The 19,991-nt window shown below is 46.2% G+C and overlaps 1 protein-coding gene across 10 annotated transcripts in view; it reads left to right on the top strand.

The window, feature by feature from the left end:
• The window catches only part of SUPT3H (SPT3 homolog, SAGA and STAGA complex component), a 318,564-nt gene that overhangs the window by 194,326 nt on the left and 104,247 nt on the right, over positions 1-19,991 (top strand). For 8 of the 10 annotated variants that reach the window (XR_015949276.1, XM_088667094.1, XM_088667090.1 and 5 more), the window contains 5 exons: positions 1,082-1,157; positions 5,117-5,229; positions 5,516-5,623; positions 6,191-6,376; positions 16,188-16,298. Coding sequence is in view for 9 of the 10 variants with exons in the window: in XM_088667094.1 (XP_088523220.1) it covers positions 1,082-1,157; positions 5,117-5,229; positions 5,516-5,623; positions 6,191-6,376; positions 16,188-16,298 (594 nt within the window). In the remaining variant the exon portion in view is untranslated. The remainder of the gene's footprint in view (positions 1-1,081; positions 1,158-5,116; positions 5,230-5,515; positions 5,624-6,190; positions 6,377-16,187; positions 16,299-19,991) is intronic. The other 2 variants (XM_088667095.1, XM_088667097.1) reach the window with 1 other exon arrangement.

Genomic DNA, 19,991 nt, shown 5'->3' with positions numbered 1-19,991 from the left:
ACGAGAACAAAAAGAAGGGAAATGGCACCAAGAAGTTTCCCAAATCTTTTGTGTTAAAATGTTGCCCACTTACAGGCAAAGTTCCCATATAGTTATGCTAAGGAATCATAGCAGTAAGGTCCATTTTTAATCACGAGCATTTCCTTCAATGTAAATGTGTTCAGAATTTCAGGGTCAGTTGCACATTATTTAGACAAGGAGCATTGCCTTTTATGTTGAATAATGAGAATAGAGCTGGTGAAGAACCTAAGCAAATTATTATTATTATTATTATTATTATTATTATTATTATTATTATTCCCCACCCATCTGGGTGGGGTATAATAATATATAATATAATAATAATAATAATATATAATAATATAAAAAATTGTAAAACATCAGGCATTAAAAACTTCCCTAAACAGGGCTGCCTTCAGATGTCTTCTAAAAGTCAGATAGTTTATTTCCTTGACTTGTGATGGGAGGGTATTCTACAGGGTGGGCGCCACTACTGAGAAGGTCCTCTGCCTTCAAGCAGATCAGAAGATAGGTTTAGCAGTTTGGCCAGTTTTGTCTTGTCAATTTGCACAGGCAGCAAATAAATGAGTAACTTAAAGAGAACAACCTGGATTACAAGCTGGCCCAATGAAGAGGTCTGCAATTTCAGATATTTTAAAAAACAGTATCATAATATCTGCTGTGCAATTGATGCAGTAAAGGATAAAGAGCAAAGTCAGGGGATATATGTCATATGTACACATGTATTAATTTCCCGTGAGGACAGCAATGCAACATGCAGTGATGAGCATGGACTCAGAAGCTTTGATGAATTGTCAGAATGTTCAATATCATCAACTTGTAATTGTTTGTTTGTTTGTTTGTTTGCCAGCCACCCATCTGTCTAGATTGCCCCAGCTACTCTGGGCGGCTTCCAACAAATTATCCAACCACAGTAAAACAACAAACATTAAAGAACATTGAGAAATTAGTAGTACTAATTTAGTGTTGAGAGTTGCTTTCAGGCCTACAGTTGGAAGGGTTTTGTGATGCTATGCATTTGGATCTATCAATAACAAGTGTTGTTTATATTGTTTTGCAGAGGGCAGAAAGACAAGCACGAATGATGGACTCTGCACAATATGCAGAATTCTGTGAAAGTCGCCAACTAAGCTTTTGTAAGTGTTATGCCATAATAATTATGCTGTTCCAGACTGGCAGCATAATATATTGTAACCAGACTGATAAAGTATCGAACACCCCCTTAATTTTATTTCTGAGTTGCAAGAGGGAGAATGTCCTTCTCATGGCATGGATCCTCTACAGGAGGTTTTGCTTTCCTGTGCTTGTGGCAGTGTGGTCTCATGGATGCATGGGAGTATGTGTGTTAGATCCAGGACTGGGCGATAGCAGCTTTCCAACATTGTGGTGTAGCAATGTGATGTTGAAATGGAAGGAGCATCCTTCAGCCCCAGCCCTGCAAGGCACTGGGGTGATAGCACTGCTGCTCCCTCCACTGACAGCACCCGGCGTGCAGAGGGCAGGAACAAGCAGCACCAGCCCTGGCCTCGGGTGGCGCTAGGGTGAAACTGCCGCTGCTGCTCCTGCTGCTGCCAGCTCTCGATGCAGGGAGGAAGGAGGCAGTGGAGAAGGAAGGTAAGGCACAGGCAAGCCCCTCCTACTGCTGGGTGAAGGCGCCTCTATGCTCTGGCCATCAAACTGGTCCTGGATGATGTCTTGATACATCGCCCAGGCCTAGTTAGATCTGGGATGTAGGTAGCTGTTGCATCGGATCCAGGAGCTAAGAATTGGGAGCAGAGAACATGGCATCACCATGACGTCAGGTGAAATGATTCCCTTTGCCTGGGTGGTTTGAAGTCAAACCATGTGGGCAAAGGTATAGGGGGTTGCTACTACCCCCGATACAGTGGTGCCTGCAAACCCCACTTCCTTTGCCTACACAGTTTGATATCAAACCACATGGGCAAAGACAGTTGGGAGGTACTGCCTATCAGCTGCTAGGAGGTGTTTGCAAACCCTTCTACTGGCAGGGAGCCGTCCCTTCACCTGCCACACATCTGCTACCCTATGTGATGGATGTCAGGTATAAGGCAGGTGGCTGTGGGTTGGGGAACCAGCTTCGTGGCCAAATTAGGAACTGTGTTGAAGCTTTGGAGGCCCATAGTTCTCCTAGTTTAACATTTGTTCTGGATAACTTAGTGGTAGCATGGTTGGATTAAACAGTTAGACCTTGTCCCACTAACCTTTTAGAGTTCTCTGAGAGTGTCAGTAAGCATGCAACTATTCATGTGGGTAGGCAGTTATTGTTTACTTGGATTTTCAAAAAGCGTTTGATTCAATCCCTCACCAAGACTGCAGAACAAACAGAGAAGAGACGCTAGTAGCCATGAGATAAGACGGGTTAAGGACAGCATGGCTGTGAATACCAGCTGCTTTGGAACAGGAGTAGGAGAGTGATGCAGTGCTCTTGTCACACCTGTGAGCTTGCCATAGTCATCTGACAGACCACTATGGGAATGGAATGTTGGACCAGGTAGCAGAGACTTGGTGGTTGTTCTCCACTGTCTCCAAAATGTGTTCAGAAATGCAAACAAGGCAAGTGAATTGTCTCAAACCATTCTGGAACATGAGAGAGCTTTGAGTACAGAAAATGAGATGTCTAAACAGTATTCTTTTCTATTATGGAACAAGATCATCCCCCTTAGCATTTTCTAAACTTTTTATCTTCCTTTCTAAATCTGTTTCTCTGTTGAAACACCCCAGATGTCTGTCCCGGAAACCCAGGGTGTTGCAGAGGGCTCTGCTGATTTCAGAGCACTGGTCATGCCCATTGGGTCTCAGCATCATTCTGTGCAAATTAAGGATGAATACACATATCATATTTTCTGAGCAGTGAAGCCACTTTGGAGCCCCCCCCCCCCATTCATGATAAATGTACTTGGTTCTCTATAGAGTTGAGCCCTGGGGAAAATGGTTCTGAACATTTCACATGGAATCTGGCATCACATGTCATTGACTGACTAGCCCCCACTACATTTTCAAGAAACCACCACCACCTTGGAGCAGGTTTCCTCCTTTTAAAAGCATTAAAAATAAATGATAATCATGAACATTGCTTTGTTTTATTTGTGTTCTTGTTTTATTATGTATTTTGTGTTTTTATTGTATTTTTATAAAGTGTCTTGAGATCTTCAATTAAAGGGCGGAATGCAAATTTAATAAATAAATAAAAATAGAAAACATTCCACCTATTGGGTACAATTGCTGTCACATTAGAATTTCAAGCAGGGAAAGGGAAAGCAGTTCAGTAGGATCATTGGCAATGGAGGATAGTTCTAATGAGATTGTGGTATAGCTTAAGGTTCACTCTAAAAACTTCCTTGTACAATGTTTCTGAGAGGCAATGATAGTGCAAGACATGTCAACTGCCTGCTTGACCTGGATGAAACCTATTTGAGGAAAACATTAAGGACTTTATATTTTTCAGAGTAATGGTCTGCACCTCATTAGTGAGGTCTGTCACACAAGGTAAGAAAGTTCAGCTGCAGGTGATGAGAAAAGCACTTGATCATCAGTTAGTAGTTATTTGAAGTTAGCTAATGTTAACTAAATTAACTAAATTTTCATTTCTACCCAACATGTTTTCTAAATTAATATTTGTAAGCTTCTTTCTATGCAGCTTGTTTTAAATTACAAAAATCATCAGTGCATACTGCTGTTGTGCCAAATAACATAATGAAAGAATTAGAACTTTAACAAACCTAAGAAACAACCCATTACAAAGATTTGTGGGACACAATTACAGTCGGCTTCGTTATGCAAAAAGAAAGCACTGTAGAAGCATTAATACTTACAAGTTGGAGATAAAGAGACTGCACTGAAAAGCATGGCAGAGGAGCCCATGGCATGGCATTAGGAAAGCACAATGGGGTCTTTGAATAAAAGGCGCTTACCTTGTTTTCCATAGCAAGCATTAGATTTGGAGAAATGACTAATTTGCTTATGGATCACAATGTGAAAAATAAATGACACACTCAAGATCTGTAAATGTCAAACAGTGAGGAAGCTGGTCTTGTATGTAGTATACAGTGGTACCTCTACTTACGAATGACTCGACTTACGAATGTTTCTACTTACAAATGGCGCTCCGTCCACCATCTTGGATGCTGTTTAGAGAGGATTTTTTTCGACTTACGAATTTTTAGATAGGGTTGCTTCGACTTACGAATTTTTTCTCCCAATGCATTCCTCTGGGATTCGACTTACAATTTTTTTTGACTTGCGAATGTGAGTTCGGAACTTAAAGTTCGCATTAAATTCATAAGTAGAGATACCACTGTATTTACTATTTCAGTGCCTTTTTGTGAGCTCAGTTTTTAGACCATTGCATGACATCTGTAAATATTTGTGCTGACAATTTTTTCATATTAAAGTAATGTCAACATCTGAGACAGTTGTGATGCATCACAGTTTGCACCAAATAATTATATATTTGAGACCACACCAATATGAATCTTCAATATACAAAATAGTAGCACTGAAAACCCTTGAACTTGAGAAGCATTGAGGGGGTGGGACACAGTACTGTATTATTATTCACACACAGAGGGCAAACAAGAATAATGGCTATATTTTAACAATCCTATTTAAACCTGCTAACCTGAGAAGTACCATATGGACATAAGGAAACCTACTCTGAGGTGCAATTGAAGGCTGGGTTCAGTGGACATGGACTTTGGTCTGACATCGTAACACAAGACGGAACACTCCTTAATGTCATTACAGAAAGGCAGCTCTCAAATTGTGTGTGTTCAATGCTCCTGGGTGCTGCTGGAGTGGGTGCCACATCTGGGTGTTCCATGTTCACATCTGGGTATTAACGAGCTTCCGTCAGCATGCCAGCTATGGGCTTCCTGGAAGAAGCAGACATGTTCATTGGTAATTAATGCCTAATTACATTCTGGTTCTCCTAGACACAGCCATTGTGTTCAGGATCCAGAATGGCAACTTCTGCTCCTTATGCCAAAGGGTTATCATCTCTTGCCATTTATTAATAGTGAAATGTAGAAGAGGAGTCAACATTAACATTGCACCTCTTTTGTGTTTTATCTCACAGCCAAGAAGGCTTCCAAGTTCCGGGACTGGCTGGACTGTAGTAGCATGGAAATAAAACCCAATGCTGTTGCCATGGAAATTTTGGCTTATTTAGCTTATGAGACTGTCGCACAGGTAAATGAGTGCACTACATGGATCAGAGAATTTGCGGTGGGGAATGCTCTTCCCTTTTCATTCACACACACACACACACACACACACACAGTAAAATGATGCTATAGACTTAATGCAACACAATGTGCAAGATAGGTTGGGAAACTTCACATATGAAAGGCCAAGATCCAGACCTGTCCAAGCACATGCTACATAATGGCTGCAATATTTTTCAGAATTAAATTGAAACCTAAACTTTACGGTGCATATCTTTGTTAATAAAGTGGCTCTCCCCTTCTTCCCCCAGCTGGTGGACCTGGCCCTTCTCGTCAAGCAGGACATGACTCCCAAAGCTGGGGACCCTTTCAGCCATGCAATATCTGCTACTTTCATTCAGTATCATAGTTCAGCCGAGGTAAACATAAGACTAAAGATGAACTTGGTATATCAGCACAGGCCCATTCTTTCAGTAGTGCTGGTGCTTGTGGCTCTGTCTTCTAGGAGAAGGAGTACCATTTTGCTTGCATTTGCTCCTCTGTGTCCTAGTGGGTTATTGTGCTGCTTCTTGTATGTATGATGTCCGTAAAGAATCATGCTGGCCTGCTTGCGCGTAAGAGGGTCCATGGAGAGAGATTGGCTCCAGCCCATCCTTCCTCCTTGCAACAGATCAAGAGGAGGAATATATTATGTATATTTAAAACATTTTTATTATGTCTACTTGTTAATTTATCAGTACTTTTTTCATAAATAATTACACTATTTTATGCTAACAGTTTAGAGTTTTTAAAATATTTGATTAAGCCATCTAGAAATTTTGTTTAATAATACAAATAAATATAGTTCACTTACCTGGTGTGCCCCAGATTCTGAACTAGAGCTCTGGAAATGTTCTGGGTTTGTGCTTGCACTGCCTGGTGACTATACTCAGAGAACAATAGTAATAGTCAATTAACTCAGTTTTAACTGCTGTTGGTCTATTTAGATGCATGTTTTGGGGCAAGCGACAAGTCTGAAGACCAGTCCAGACTCTCCTGAAAGCACCCCCCCACCAACGCCCACCCCTCCAACTGCAGGCCCACAGCACCTTGGGAAGACTCCATCTGGATCCATGGGCAATGGCAGCATTGGGCAAGATTCCTCAAAAGTCAAACAGCGAAAGAGGAAAAAAGTGGGTTTACAGTGACGGGTGTTTTGTTACTGCCAGGTTTCTCCAAAAATAAGCCATAGTGATAGGCAGTTTAACCTTGTAGGTTAAACTGTACCATACTTAATAATAATAAATAAGACATCCCCTGAAAATAAACCACCGTGTTTTTTTTTGAGGAAAAATAAATATAAGACGTTGTCTTATTTTTGGAGAAACACGGTACTAATGGAGGAATGAATATTGCAAGTATAAGTATACCATATTGTAATTAGAGACATTTAGAAATGTTCAAATTGTCTTTTAATGTAGACTTATAATGTTAGTTATCTCTTCAAATTGGTATTCTCGGGTGTACCTAGGGCTTGATGGGAATTATTTAGGACTGAACTATAGGCCGCCAACTAGAACCAGTTGGACACAGCAGAGTACGCACAGGCCCACAGGAAGTTCTTGGTTGCAAGGCGTCGGCAAGACAGGATAGACGCAGAAACTCACTGCCACTAGTAACTGGGTAACTATGTACAGCTTTATTTATATACAATAGTCTCACAGCATACTATATACAGACTTAGTACAGACTTGAATCTTAGGAAAATAACAAACAACGCATAAACCAACTCTTTTCCTCTCACTACTCTCTCTCTAAACATCAACCTTCTCATCCCACTATCGACCCACACTGAGAGCCATGATTGTGCCTGCCTTTATTGGCCCCTCAACCAATTACCAGGTTTGTTGCTGAGGCTCAAGTCTCCAGGCAGATTAGAGAAAGTTTGTCTTGACCTACTTTTTCTTGGCCTTCAGCCAACTCCTAATAGCTCTATGTGAGTAGCTGCAAATCTGCACGTAGGCAATGAAAACTCCAACAGGGGTTGCCTAGGTTGACCCCCCACCAAGGGCGCAGGCCAAGGGGGGTTGCAAAAATCATGCCTCTGCACTTTTCTGGCAAGGGCACAAGGCTGGGGGGGGGGGCACCGACACAGCTCCTTGTCAAGGGCACAAAAGAGCCTAGGTCCTCTAGGTATCCTGCACCTCTAATCCGAAGTGATACAGCCCGTTCTCATACCTCAGGATGCTACCACCTTTCTCCGCAGCATGCATGGATTGACCAGGCCTTCAAGTGGTTCCTGAAGGATTAGACACCAGGAGATGGTTTAGGAGCATATAATCATAGAGTCCTCTAGTCCAGCGCAGCAATTCATGACCAGAGCATTCTTAACACATGTTCCACTTCATGCTGTGAAAAGTGTGGTTTCAAATGCAATATCCTTTGGAGAATACAATTAGAGATCTTGCACATTCCCATTTGAATTACTGCTATCTTTGAGGCCTATGGGAAATGCTTTGTAGATAGTTCAAAATATAGCAACTAGATTACTAAGTGGAACTGAGTCACCTCCCATGACTTTTAAAACAGCTGCCTAAAAGATCAGAGGCCTATGCTTCTTATGTCAGAATTCAGATGCATCTTATAAGAAACAGAGATACCTCCGCTCATGGTGACTACCTTGGGGAGGTTCCAATACGTGTAGTGCTATACCCTCAGCGTCCCTGCCCCTGTATTCCATTGGAGCGAGAGATAGCTATCAGACGAATCGCGAGGGAAAGCTCTCCTCCCCCAACCGGGGGGGGGGGGCTTGCAAGCATAATCACTCCCAGGTTATCCTTAATTACTGCACAGCTGGCGTCTGCTACTGCGGACACGGCTGTTCGCCATGGCGTCTGTGTTGGAACCTATTTTTAAAATATTAAGACCATTCTAGTTTGGTTTTATCCTATATTTATCACTAAGATTTTTATCTCCTTTGCTCATAATAGGTGTCCCCCCCCCCGAAAAAAAAGGTCATTGTTTTGATATTGTCACAGTGGCCGGAGTGGACTACTTCAGAGTAACGACGCTACGCAGCTCTGCATTTTATTCTTTTATTGGTGCTGCGTATTTACAGTGCTCAAGTCATTGCTATTTACACGGAGCGATGTTGTCAGTCGGTTTCAGAACCTCCTAATGGCTTTTGGCGCGTCTTTCTCCAACACAAAAGCTTTGGCAGACCCATCCTCTTGCCCCTCCTCTTCCTGCGTAATTCTGGAGTTGGGGGGATGGGTCTTCCCCCCTTACTTGCCCCTTCCTGTCCCACCTGGGACCCTGGCTCCTCTACCTTGCCTGAGCCTCGGACACGACTTCCTGCTTCCCCACTGGAATCGGAACTCTCCCTGCTTTCCCCTTTGCTCGGGGACGGGCTTGAACTCAGGAGGGGAGGGACTTCGCGATATCCCCTGTCCCTCACATCCACCCCCCTCCCAAGCTCTCCTTCACCCCTCCCCAGGCCCCCCCCATGTGTCGGTGACGACTGGAAGCCTAAAAACTCGGTGCTCTCCGAGCCCGTTGGTGTGAACACCTCCCCCCAGTCCTGCGAGCCCCCCCCTTCCGCCTGGGAGGACGGGAATCCCAAAAAGTCCGTGGCGTCAGAGCTGGTGGGGGTAAAAATGTTTTGCCAATCTGCTCCTTCCTCTGACTGGGTGGATCTTGGCGACACCCATACCTCATCCTCTGGTTCCTCAAACTCCGCTTCCCAGCGCCATGGTGAGCTGTTCTCCCGTGCCTCCTCCTCCTCCCCCTCCCTTTCCATGTGCCAGGGCTTGGGTCTGTGGGGAAAGAGGGCGTGAAATTCTTCCACCAAGAATTCCTCCTGTATCTGAGTGGCGGGAACCCATTCATTCTGGGACGGTGGAGCATCCTCCCATGCCATGAGGTACTCCAGGCCCCCCACCCCCCACCTTGAATCCAGGATGGCCGTGGCCTCATTGAGTTGCTCCCTGCTTTCCCTCTCCCCCCCTCCCTCGGGGGTTTGTTCGCTGTCTCTGAGCCTGCTGCTTTCCCTGTACGGCGACAGCAGCGATCTATGAAACACTGGATGCACCCTCATGTCCTCTGGCAGTGCCAGCCTGTATGCCACCGGGTTGACCTGTTGCGTGACCGTGAAGGGGCCCAGCCATTTGGGTGCCAGCTTTTTGCACCTCCCTCTGGTGGGAAGGCCCTCCGAGGACAACCACACCTTGTCCCCCACCCTGATGACCTCCCCTTGTCGCCTGTGGCGATCTGCCCCCTTTTTGTACGCTTCCTTGGCCCTCTCCAAGTGTTCTCTGAGCTGCTGGTGCACCGTCTCCAGTTCCTCTGCCCAATCCTCAGCCTGTGGGCCCTCCTCCTCCTCCTCCCTCTCCCTCTCTGGGAAAGATCTGAGGTCGCGCCCGTAATTGGCCTTAAAGGGCGACACCCCTGTGGAGACGTGCACTGCATTGTTGTAGGCAAATTCTGCTAGTGGCAAGCGATCCACCCAGTCCGTTTGCCGCTGGCTGACGTAGCATCTCAGGTACTGCTGCAGAATGGCGTTGACCCTCTCCGCTTGTCCGTTGGTCTGCGGGTGTCTAGCCGTCGACAAGCTGACCTCCACCTGCAGGAGGTTCATGAGCCGCCGCCAGAACCTGGAAACAAATTGGCGGCCACGATCCGAAATAACCCTTAAAGGTAATCCATGCAGTCTGAAAATGTGATCAACAAACAGTTTGGCTGTCTCTTCTGCCGAGACTGCCCTGGCACACGGTATAAAGTGACACATTTTGGACATGAGGTCCACCACCACCAACACTGCAGTCTTACCCCTGGACGAAGGCAGATCTGTGATGAAGTCCATGGACACCACTTCCCACGGCCTGTGTGGTGTGGCTAAGGGCTCCAGCAACCCTGGTGGCGCTGCTCTGACCACCTTCGCCCGCTGGCAGGTGGTACAGCCCCTTACATAGTCTCGAACATCTTCCCTCACCCCTGGCCACCAGAAGTGTCTCATGACTAGGTGAGTGGTCTTGTCCCTTCCAAAATGCCCCGCTGTAGGGTTGTCGTGCATCTGCTTGAGGACCGTACGTCGAAGCTGGGTGGTGGGTAGGTACAGCGCACCCTTGTAGAAAAGCAGCCCTCTGCGTTCTGCAAAGTCTTTTGCCTGCTCCCTCCCCCCTCTCAGTTCTCTGAAGATGCGGTTGGCAAATTCATCCGCTGCCGTCAGTGCTGTGAGTTCTGCCTCGCTCACCACTGCTGCTCCGCAGGACCATGCCGACGGGGGGAAAATGTGCCTTGGGGCTGGTGGCGCCTCCTCCTCCATGTACTCTGGCTTGCGGGAGAGGGCATCCGCCCTGACATTCTGCTCTCCTGGGATGTAGTGTATGGAGAAGTTGAAGTTCGAGAAGAACTCCGCCCACCGTATCTGCCGCTGGTTGAGCACCCTGGCAGTTCTCCAGAACTCCAGGTTCTTGTGGTCTGTGCACACCTGGATGGGGTGCTTGGCGCCCACCAGGAAGTGTCTCCAGTGCTGGAACGCCGCGTGGATCGCAAGAAGTTCCCGATCAAAAACTGTGTAGTTTCGCTCGGGCTGGGTCAACTTCCTGGAGAAGAAGGCACAGGGTCTCCACTCTCTGTTGGCGTCCAGTTGCAACAAAATGGCGCCCACAGCCTTATCAGAAGCATCTGTTTCAATGCGTAGGGGCGCGTCCTGAACCACGTGGAACAGGTTCTGGTCTGAGGCGAACACCCTCTTGAGGCTTTCGAACGCTGCTTGCGCCTCTGGTGTCCACCTGAACTTCTGCTTGCCTCTCAGGCAGTCAGTGATGGGAGCCGTAACTCGAGAGAAGTTCTTGATGAACTTCCTGTAGAAGTTGGCAAAGCCTAGTAGGCGTTGGGCATCTTTGCGCGTCCTGGGGCTGTGCCAGTCCAGGATGGTCTGCACCTTGTCCTTGTCCATTGCCAGCCCCTTGTCTGACAGCTTGTAGCCCAGGAAGTCCACCTCCTTGGTGTGAAACTTGCACTTCTCCAGCTTCACATACAGGTGGTTCTCCTTCAGGCGCTGTAACACCTCCCTGACGTCCTTCACGTGCTGCACTGGGTCGTTGGAGTAAATAAGGATGTCATCCAGAAAGACCAAGCATTTCCTGAAGAGTAGGGACCCCAGGACGTGGTGCATGAAGGCCTGGAAGCATGCTGAGCCCCCTTGCAACCCGAAGGGCATCACCAGATATTCAAAAGAGCCCAGAGGCGTGAACATCGTGGTTTTCCACTCATCGCCTTCCCGGATCCTGATCAAGTTGTACGCCCCCCTCAGGTCTAGCTTGGTGAAAATCTTGCCTCTGCGTGCCGCTGTCAGGAGATCATCCACTCTGGGCATGGGGAAAGCCACTGGCTCTGTCACCGAATTCAGCCGTCTAAAATCCACCACAAGACGGCGCTGTTGCGTGTCTTTCTTGTCCACCCAGAAGACCGGGCTGCCCCCTGCTGCCTTGCTTTCTCTGATGAACCCCCGCTTGAGGTTCTTGTCGATAAAAGCGCGCAGATCCTCCAGTTCCTGGTCTGACATGGCGTACAGCTTGGCTGGGGGTATAGTTGCCCCAGGCACCAGGTTGATCTGGCAGTCAAAAGGCCTGTGTGGGGGCAGGTGGTCGGACTCCGCTTCACTGAAGACCTCCTGCAGGTCCCAGTATGGTTTGGGTATCGCCTCACCCCCTTTGACGTGCATGGTGGCCACCGTGGCTATCGGAGGCCCCTCCCCTGGTTGGTGCTGCATGCAATGTTCCAGGCAAAAGTCCGATCCAAAAGTGATGCATCTCTGATGCCAACTTATGGAGGGGTCGTGGCGCGCCAGCCAGCTCATGCCCAAAACGATTGGGGGGTCTGAGATGGTGGTGACGTTGAATGCCAGTGTCTCTGAGTGCCTTCCAACCGTCATTCTCATGGGGGGGGTTTGATGAGTGATGGCCCCTCCCAGCAGCTCTCTGCCGTCAATGGTTGCCACGTGCAGAGGAAAATCCAGCTGCAGAAGCTGGATCTGGTGCTCTTCTGCAAAGTTTCTCGAGAAGAAGTTGGCTGAGGCACCACTGTCAATTAGGGCGAGGACCGTCAATGGATAGCCATTTGGGAGCGTGAGCGTCACTTCTAGAACCACTCCTGCTCTGGGAGGGGTGGGCTGGCTCTGCTCCTCTCTGTGCGGGTGGGTGGGCTGGGGCTGTTGTCTGCTGACTGTGCCTGGCTGCCGCCCCTTGTCTCCTGCAGCCAGGCTTTCCCGTTTCCCTGCTGTGGTGCTGCGTCAGTGGGGGAGGGCACAACCGTTCCCGCCTTTCCTTGCCACTCCCTGCGATGTGGGCAGTCTCTGACGAGATGCTGGGGGGAGTTGCAGAGAAAGCAATTCCCACCCCTTCCCTCCTTGCGTCTTGGCGCCGCTGGGGTTTGAAAAGCCCGCGCGCGCGCGCTATCAATCTGCATGGGTTCCTGGTCCTGACTGGCCCCAGGCGTGGCTTGAAAGGGTTGTTGAGGGAGTGGCTTCTCCTGCGACCGTGGGAACCAAGCCCGCTTTGCGCGCGTTGCTTGCTTGTCGCTCCATCTGGATTCCTGCCTCACCCCCACCGCCAGAGCCGCTTTGCTCAGTTGATCCATATTACTGGGCTTTGGACCTCTCGAGAGCTCATCCTTCACCTCCTCATGCAACCCCAAGTAAAACGCCGCTTGCATTGGGGCAGACTCCAGATCCCACCCCAATCTGTGCACCAGCATGGTGAATTTCGCCCAATACGCGCGAACTGTCATATTTCCTTGGCGTAAATTATGAAGTTCCTCCTTAGTCTGGTCCATATGACTATCGGACGAATACATCGTTTTCAAACCTTCTAGAAATAGTTTGACATTCTTCATGCAAGGATTCCTTGTTGCAATTAACGGTCTTAGCCACTCCCTGGCCGCCCCTGTAAGGTGCTCCACAATAAACGCTACTCTGTGCTCATCATCAGGGAACTCATCGTGGTGCAGCTCAAGAGCATACACAATCTCAGTCTCAAAGCCCTGAAACTCCTTCGGGTCTCCATTGAACTTGCTTACTAGGGTCCCGGCTCTCCTTCCTGGCAGCACTTGGACTTGGGGTGCCCCTCCCGCCTTGTTTTTCTCTGCATCCAGCTTGTTTTGGAGGTCTACCGCCACCGCCCTTAAATGCTGCTCTTTTTCCTGGAGCTCTCTCACCTGTTCCGCAAGTTGTAGCCGGTCGTCCTGGACCTTCTTAGTCTCCTCTTTAGCTGCCTTCAATTCTCCCTGCGCCTGCAGCGACAGCTGTTGCAGTTCTAGCTGGGCTTGCTCAGCGATCTGCCGCCACTTCTCCGCCTCTGACACGCTCATCCCGGCAACTCCAAAGTAGCCCAAAAATGATTAGGAGGTTGCTGTCACAGTGGCCGGAGTGGACTACTTCAGAGTAACGACGCTACGCAGCTCTGCATTTTATTCTTTTATTGGTGCTGCGTATTTACAGTGCTCAAGTCATTGCTATTTACACGGAGCGATGTTGTCAGTCGGTTTCAGAACCTCCTAATGGCTTTTGGCGCGTCTTTCTCCAACACAAAAGCTTTGGCAGACCCATCCTCTTGCCCCTCCTCTTCCTGCGTAATTCTGGAGTTGGGGGGATGGGTCTTCCCCCCTTACTTGCCCCTTCCTGTCCCACCTGGGACCCTGGCTCCTCTACCTTGCCTGAGCCTCGGACACGACTTCCTGCTTCCCCACTGGAATCGGAACTCTCCCTGCTTTCCCCTTTGCTCGGGGACGGGCTTGAACTCAGGAGGGGAGGGACTTCGCGATATCCCCTGTCCCTCACAGATATTATGGAAGCTGGCAGTAGGAGCCCTTTTCCCTTGAAGAGAGGTAAAAATGTCTCGAGCACAGTTGGTAGAGCATGTGTCAGGAGTATGGGCAGGAGTCAGGCTCTGGGGCCTGTAGTGCTTTGCAGGACTGGGGCCTGCCTCAGCTTGTGCTGGAGAGGCAAGGAGTGGTCACTCAGGTGAGACCACTTGATACCTCACTGCACCTGGTGGCAGGAGCTGGGAGGGATAAAAGCTCAGCATTTCCCTTCAGCTCTTTGCCACAGCAACGCTATCCCTGCCTGGTTGCCTCTGGCCTCTTGCCTTGCCGACGCCTTGATCCTCGACCTTTGGACCTTTGCCTTGCCGACGCCTTGATCCTCGACCTTTGGACCTTTGCCTTGCCGACGCCTTGCTCCTTGACTCCCAGACCTTCGCCTCTGCCTTGCTCCTTGACCCAGCGACTGCCTGCGGCTGGACCCTCAGCCCTGCACCTTTCCCTGCTTCTACCTCACCATCTTGCCTCTGGTCCCGACGTCCTCAGTCAGGGCTTCATCCGTCCGCCGACCGGACCGTGACAGCATGAGACTCTTAATTTTAGGGTCATGGGTTTAAGCCCCAGGTTGGGCAAAAAGATTCCTGCATTGCAGGGGTTAGACTAGATTAGGCACCCCCAAACTCGGCCCTCCAGATCTTTTGGGACTACAACTACATCATCGCTAGCTAACAGGACCAGTGGTCAGGGATGATGGGAATTGTAGTCCCAAAACATCTGGAGGGCCAAGTTTGGGGGTGCCTGGACTAGATCATTGTCCCTTCCAATTCTACAATTATTTGATTCTATGGTTCTATGAAATCTCAGCTACAAACATTGATGTTTCATAAACCTACCTTTCTTATCATTAACCACCCCTCCAAATGTTATTTATCATTTGTGATAACAGTGTTGGGGATCTTAATAATCATGAATTTGTTAGACTTTCAAATCTGGTGAGAAATGCTGCTTTAAAATGAAACTGTATATAAGTTACAGAATTAAAGATAAGTGCCTTGTGTCAAAGTGCAAACTTTGCTGAACAAACATTAGGAATCTCCTCTAGTGGAATTTTACCAGCCTTTGAGCAGGACACACACACACACACAACCTTGGCACAACAGGTACATAATACAAGCTATTACTTTCCTTGGCAGTGTGCACATTTGTGAGCAAACATACCTGACCACAGAGAGTGCAAATTAGATCTCAATTAGTCATTGACCACTACCAAAACATTAGGGGAAAAAAATTTTTTTTAGTTTTGCAGTGGAAAGTGGTTATCACAAAACATGTGACCCATCAACTGGCAGGACCCAGGATCTGTCATAGGTCAAGATATGTGACTAACGTGGTAAATTGGAGCTGGCTATTTTTAGTTTGGCAAATATAGTTTTAAGCACTCAGGCAAAATTACACTTCCTGATTATTTTGAGAAGCTAACTAATACTGCTGTTAAAATCCCCACAGAATTTCATTTGGGGGAGGAGGAATTAGGCAGATCGGGGGTGGTCTTGCTAAGGCCAAAAAAGATCTCAAGGAAAGTTAAAATAATTTAGCTAGAACTGGTGATGGTACATGAGGAATCCATTTCTGATTTCCTGTCATAAAGAATTCTGATCTTAGTTGTCACAGGAGGCAGCAGAGCTCATATGCTGGGACTAAAGCTACTGGAATAAGGACCCCTACATCGTTCTTCTCTGGCATGGAGAATTGAATCAGCTGATTCTGTTGACAATGGAGTAAAGAAGGAAGACAGGGTTGGATGTTGCTGTTTGGCCCCTAGTAGCTCTTCTAAGCATTTTTGCAGTGTCCTGCACCAGCCAAGACAACCTGCTGGAAGTTTGTAGCAAGCCATAGTTCCCTGATGCTCTTAGGCACTAAAGCACTTGGTAGAAGAACTCATACAGTTTTTCCTTTATCTTATAGGAAACAATCATTTAAAAGTCCCCTTTGATTTGGGAATAGGTGTTTTGGTGGTATTTTCATACAATGTATGTGGCAACCATACTCAAAAAGTGGGGTGGGGGACAGAGAGGAAAGGGAGAACAGCCCCTTTTGTAAAGGTTTATTATCTTAATTAATGGACTGTGTGTACTTGTTATATGTTTTTGATTTAGCCTCACTGAATGTGTTTTTCTCTTGTAGAGTTCTGCCGCTTGTGGTGCAGAGGCTCAGAGTGATGCCATCCAGCCTTCCCACATCAGAGAGGCCATTCGGCGCTATGGCCACAAGATTGGGCCCCTTTCCCCATACACAGTATGTAATAACAGAGTCATAAGAAGCTATATTTATAATGTTAAAGCACTTTGATTTTCAAGTGGTCAGCTGAAGAAGCTTTGAAATTGTTGAGAGCAATTTGTGGCAACCATAATTTTTCTTTATAAAATGGCATAATTCTTTGGGGAAATAAAACAGTATTTTCTGTCTTTTTGGAAAGACAACAAAGTTTTTCCCCTTTTAAATATTATTCCCTTTTAATTATAAATTATTCTTTTTGTTTGTTTGAATGTTCAGAGTTGCTACAAAGTTTGAGTGTATAGTTATTTTGAATTATAGGTACTCCAGTATTGTGAAGACTGAATATTCCGAAGAAAGTTGAGTGCCAGATTTTGACTCTTAACAGAGAATTCATCTCTGATGTGACATATTCAGAGAGACTGGCTTTTATGCAGCCTTCAGCTTCTCTTATGTTCTAATCTAAGAAAAACCCACAGTGGGCTGTGGTGCCATATGCTCGATCCCCCAAGCTGCTCACCATTTATAGAAGGTAATGGCTGCCTAAGCAGATCCCATTGGGAGGGTGTGTGTGAAGAGGAATAGCTGGGCCTGAGACCTGAAATCTCATTGTACTGAAACCTCAAGTTTGGTGTGGGATGTGAACAGATTAGGATATTCTAAGCATAAGCTCACCAAAACAATGGTACTGTCATTGTATTGCTCCAGGTGCACCCTCGGGACTCTTGCACCTGTGGCGTCTGCATTCATTCCAGTAGAGGGTACAGCACTGACCTTTGGGTTGGGGCAAAAAGGGAACTTACTGAGAGAGGAGTGAAAAAGGCCGATAGGCATTTTACTTTAAATTGCTTGTTAGCCAGGTTGGTCATTAGCCAAGGTACTTAAAGGTCCTTCCAGTTGCTGGTTAGCCCTGGATCTGGCCATTTGCACAGTTAAAGCTAGTGTACCAGCTGGTCCCGTTCCTTGAGATGCCTGATTTGGGCATAGGGACACACACCTTATTTACATCCCATTTGGATTACTGTAATGCTCTACGTAGGGCTGCCTTTGGAAAGTGCTCAGAAACTTCAGCTGGCTCAAAGAGCTGCAGCCAGATTGTTGACTGCAGGTGGTTATAGGGAGCAGACGACTCCCTTGCTAGAACAGCTCCATTGGCTGCCAGTCTGTTTCTGGGCACAGTTCAAAGTGCTGCTTATTACTTAAAAAGCCCTACATGGCTTAGACCATATTCCCTCATACTTTGGGGGAGGCCATTCTCTCAGTCCCACCACCCTCACAGGCACACTTGGTGGAAAGGTGAGATAGGGTCTTCTTGGTGGTAGCTACTCTCAGGCAACTTTGGAACTCCCTGCCTAGGGAAGCCAGACTTGCTGTCCTTTCGCTGGCAGGTGAAGAGCTTCTTGCTCCAACAGGCTTTGGTGAACTGACTGTTTTCCATTAAAGGTGGAAAGGTGTTGTGCAGTTTTGATTGTAGTTTTTGGTATTATTTTAATAGATTTTATCAATAGTTTGGATTCTATCAAAGTTTCATAGTATTTTTAATTATTGTTTTTTCTACATTTTTAGCAGGTCTTATTTTTATCTGTAAGCCGCCTTGAGTCCTGCCAGGGAAAGAAGTGGGGGATAAAGAAATATATAATGATAATGCACTAAGATGTTGCTTCAGCAGTAGATACTCCTAGACTAAGCCTTGTATAGGAGGAGCAGCTTTGTATTAACTGCTAGTCCACCTTCACCAGAAGCTGCCTCTTCATTTCACGGAGGCCAGGCTGGGTTCGGAAGATGGAGTCTTCTGAGGCTGAGGAGGGAAAGACGGCATCCTTGGGACTCCACAGGCTCTTCTTGTGGAAGTACTTTCCCTACGTTTGGGGTTTCTGGATCTAGCCCTGAGAGAAGTCCACACCCCACCCCACCCACACCCACACTGAATCACCAGCAGCCCCCTCTGAAAAAAGTAATAGGGTAGGGTAATAGGGTAGCCTAAGTTAGCTAATGCCTAAAATAAGTTATCCCCATTCCTGAGGATTTTGGAGAAAGAGGCATCTTCATTAATGTTTTGGACTATAGATATTTATTTCAAATGATAAAAAGATGTTCTGTAAACAATTCATTGATTAATTTGCAGTCCTGATTCTGAATTACTATTTCACCCTATCTCTTTAAATGGGTTTATGATTGCAAAGTTTACAGTTTGATTGCAAAGTTTACACTGTGTGTGCGTGTGTTTGTGTTTGTCCCATTTCCCCTCATGTATGTTGCTGATTTAAAATTAATCTGCTTGTGTTGACAATATGGTCATTCAAAAGACAGTGTTGTTTTATGATGAAGCATTAAAATACCGGTATGACAGGCTGTGAGTTTCTGAGCACCTCAACTGAAGTTGCCATGGCAGCATGCCACAAAGTGTCCCTAACTTCATGAAAAATAAGCTTCTAAATGAAAAATAAGTTGGTATTCTCTACTGGGGATAATTTGATGCTGTGGGATGGAAACTCTTTTAAAAGGAATATGTAGTCTTACGCAGTTGTAACTATTTTCCTCATTGGCTATTTGCCCAAGTTAAAATTTCCTATCACTTTAATGTGGATGTAACACAGAATAGGAAAGCAAAGGGACATTGCACCCTGTATGACCACCACTTGGCAAGGGCGTTAAGTTGTTCTCTATGTTGGCTGCCTCCAAGCAGAGCTAGTCACGAGCACTGCCTATCCACTTCAGGTTATGTTCTCCATGGACATCAAAATAAAAGAGATACAAGTGCTTACAAATGTCATGTGGAAAGCAGTTTAAAGCAGCCTTCACTTGACCATAATCATGTTCATGTAGTTTTATATAAAGTTCAGCATAGATTTCTTTTTTTGTAGCAAATCTAGGCTCATGGGGTACAGTCCCAACTGTCTTGAGAGTTAGCAAAAACTAAAACAAAAATTGTGTATTAAATATTCTACCCTCCCTATGTATTCAGTTCCATTTCTGTTTAAAACAAATGTGCAATTTAGCTTGGATGCCAGAAAATGTGCATTGCAGAGTTTAGAAAGTTTTAAATAGCAGCTCGGTAGCTTTGGTGAGGAGCTGCAGCTATAACAAGCTGTGAAATTTAAAAAGTAGTTGGTGGTTCTCTGCATTCATTGGCTGCAGTTGGGGAGGAATATAGTGTGTGCATCAGTGATTCATATACTGCTCCATATAAATTCTAAAATTTAATTTTAATTAATGGAATGTGATTTATTTGCCTTGAAACATGTTTTAGATCCCAAAATAGTTGTATCCCCCCCCCAAAGCAAAAGGACATGAAAAATAATTTAAATAGAGGCTGGGACTTAATCATACTTAGTGTTATTTGTTTTGCTGAAGGCCATTGTGTGAATTTCTCCACTGCAGCAGCATTAACAACAACAGCAACACAATGCATATACTACCTTTCATTTTAAGAAGAAACATCAAGGCTCTCCACAAGCAAATAAAACAATACAATAACAAGAATAAACCCATTTATAAAAATACAGTTACCCATAATTAAAATACATAGCAACTACATTAAAACATTGCTAATTAAAATATACAACGAGCAAGCCCATTACAGCATCATGATAGCTGAAAACAGTTGAAACAGTTAAAGCAACAATCAAAGCAGGTGAGTCAAGTCTGGAGATCAAGGCAATGGTTGTCTAAACAAGTGTGTCTTCAAGAGCTAACAGAGTGCCAATATCAATT

Source organism: Zootoca vivipara, chromosome 3 (assembly GCF_965207765.1).
Source record: "Zootoca vivipara chromosome 3, rZooViv2.hap1.1, whole genome shotgun sequence".
Classification (NCBI taxonomy): Eukaryota; Metazoa; Chordata; class Lepidosauria; order Squamata; family Lacertidae; genus Zootoca; species Zootoca vivipara.
Note: the sequence above shows the minus strand (reverse complement) of the source record. Positions and strands in the feature narration are given on the sequence as shown.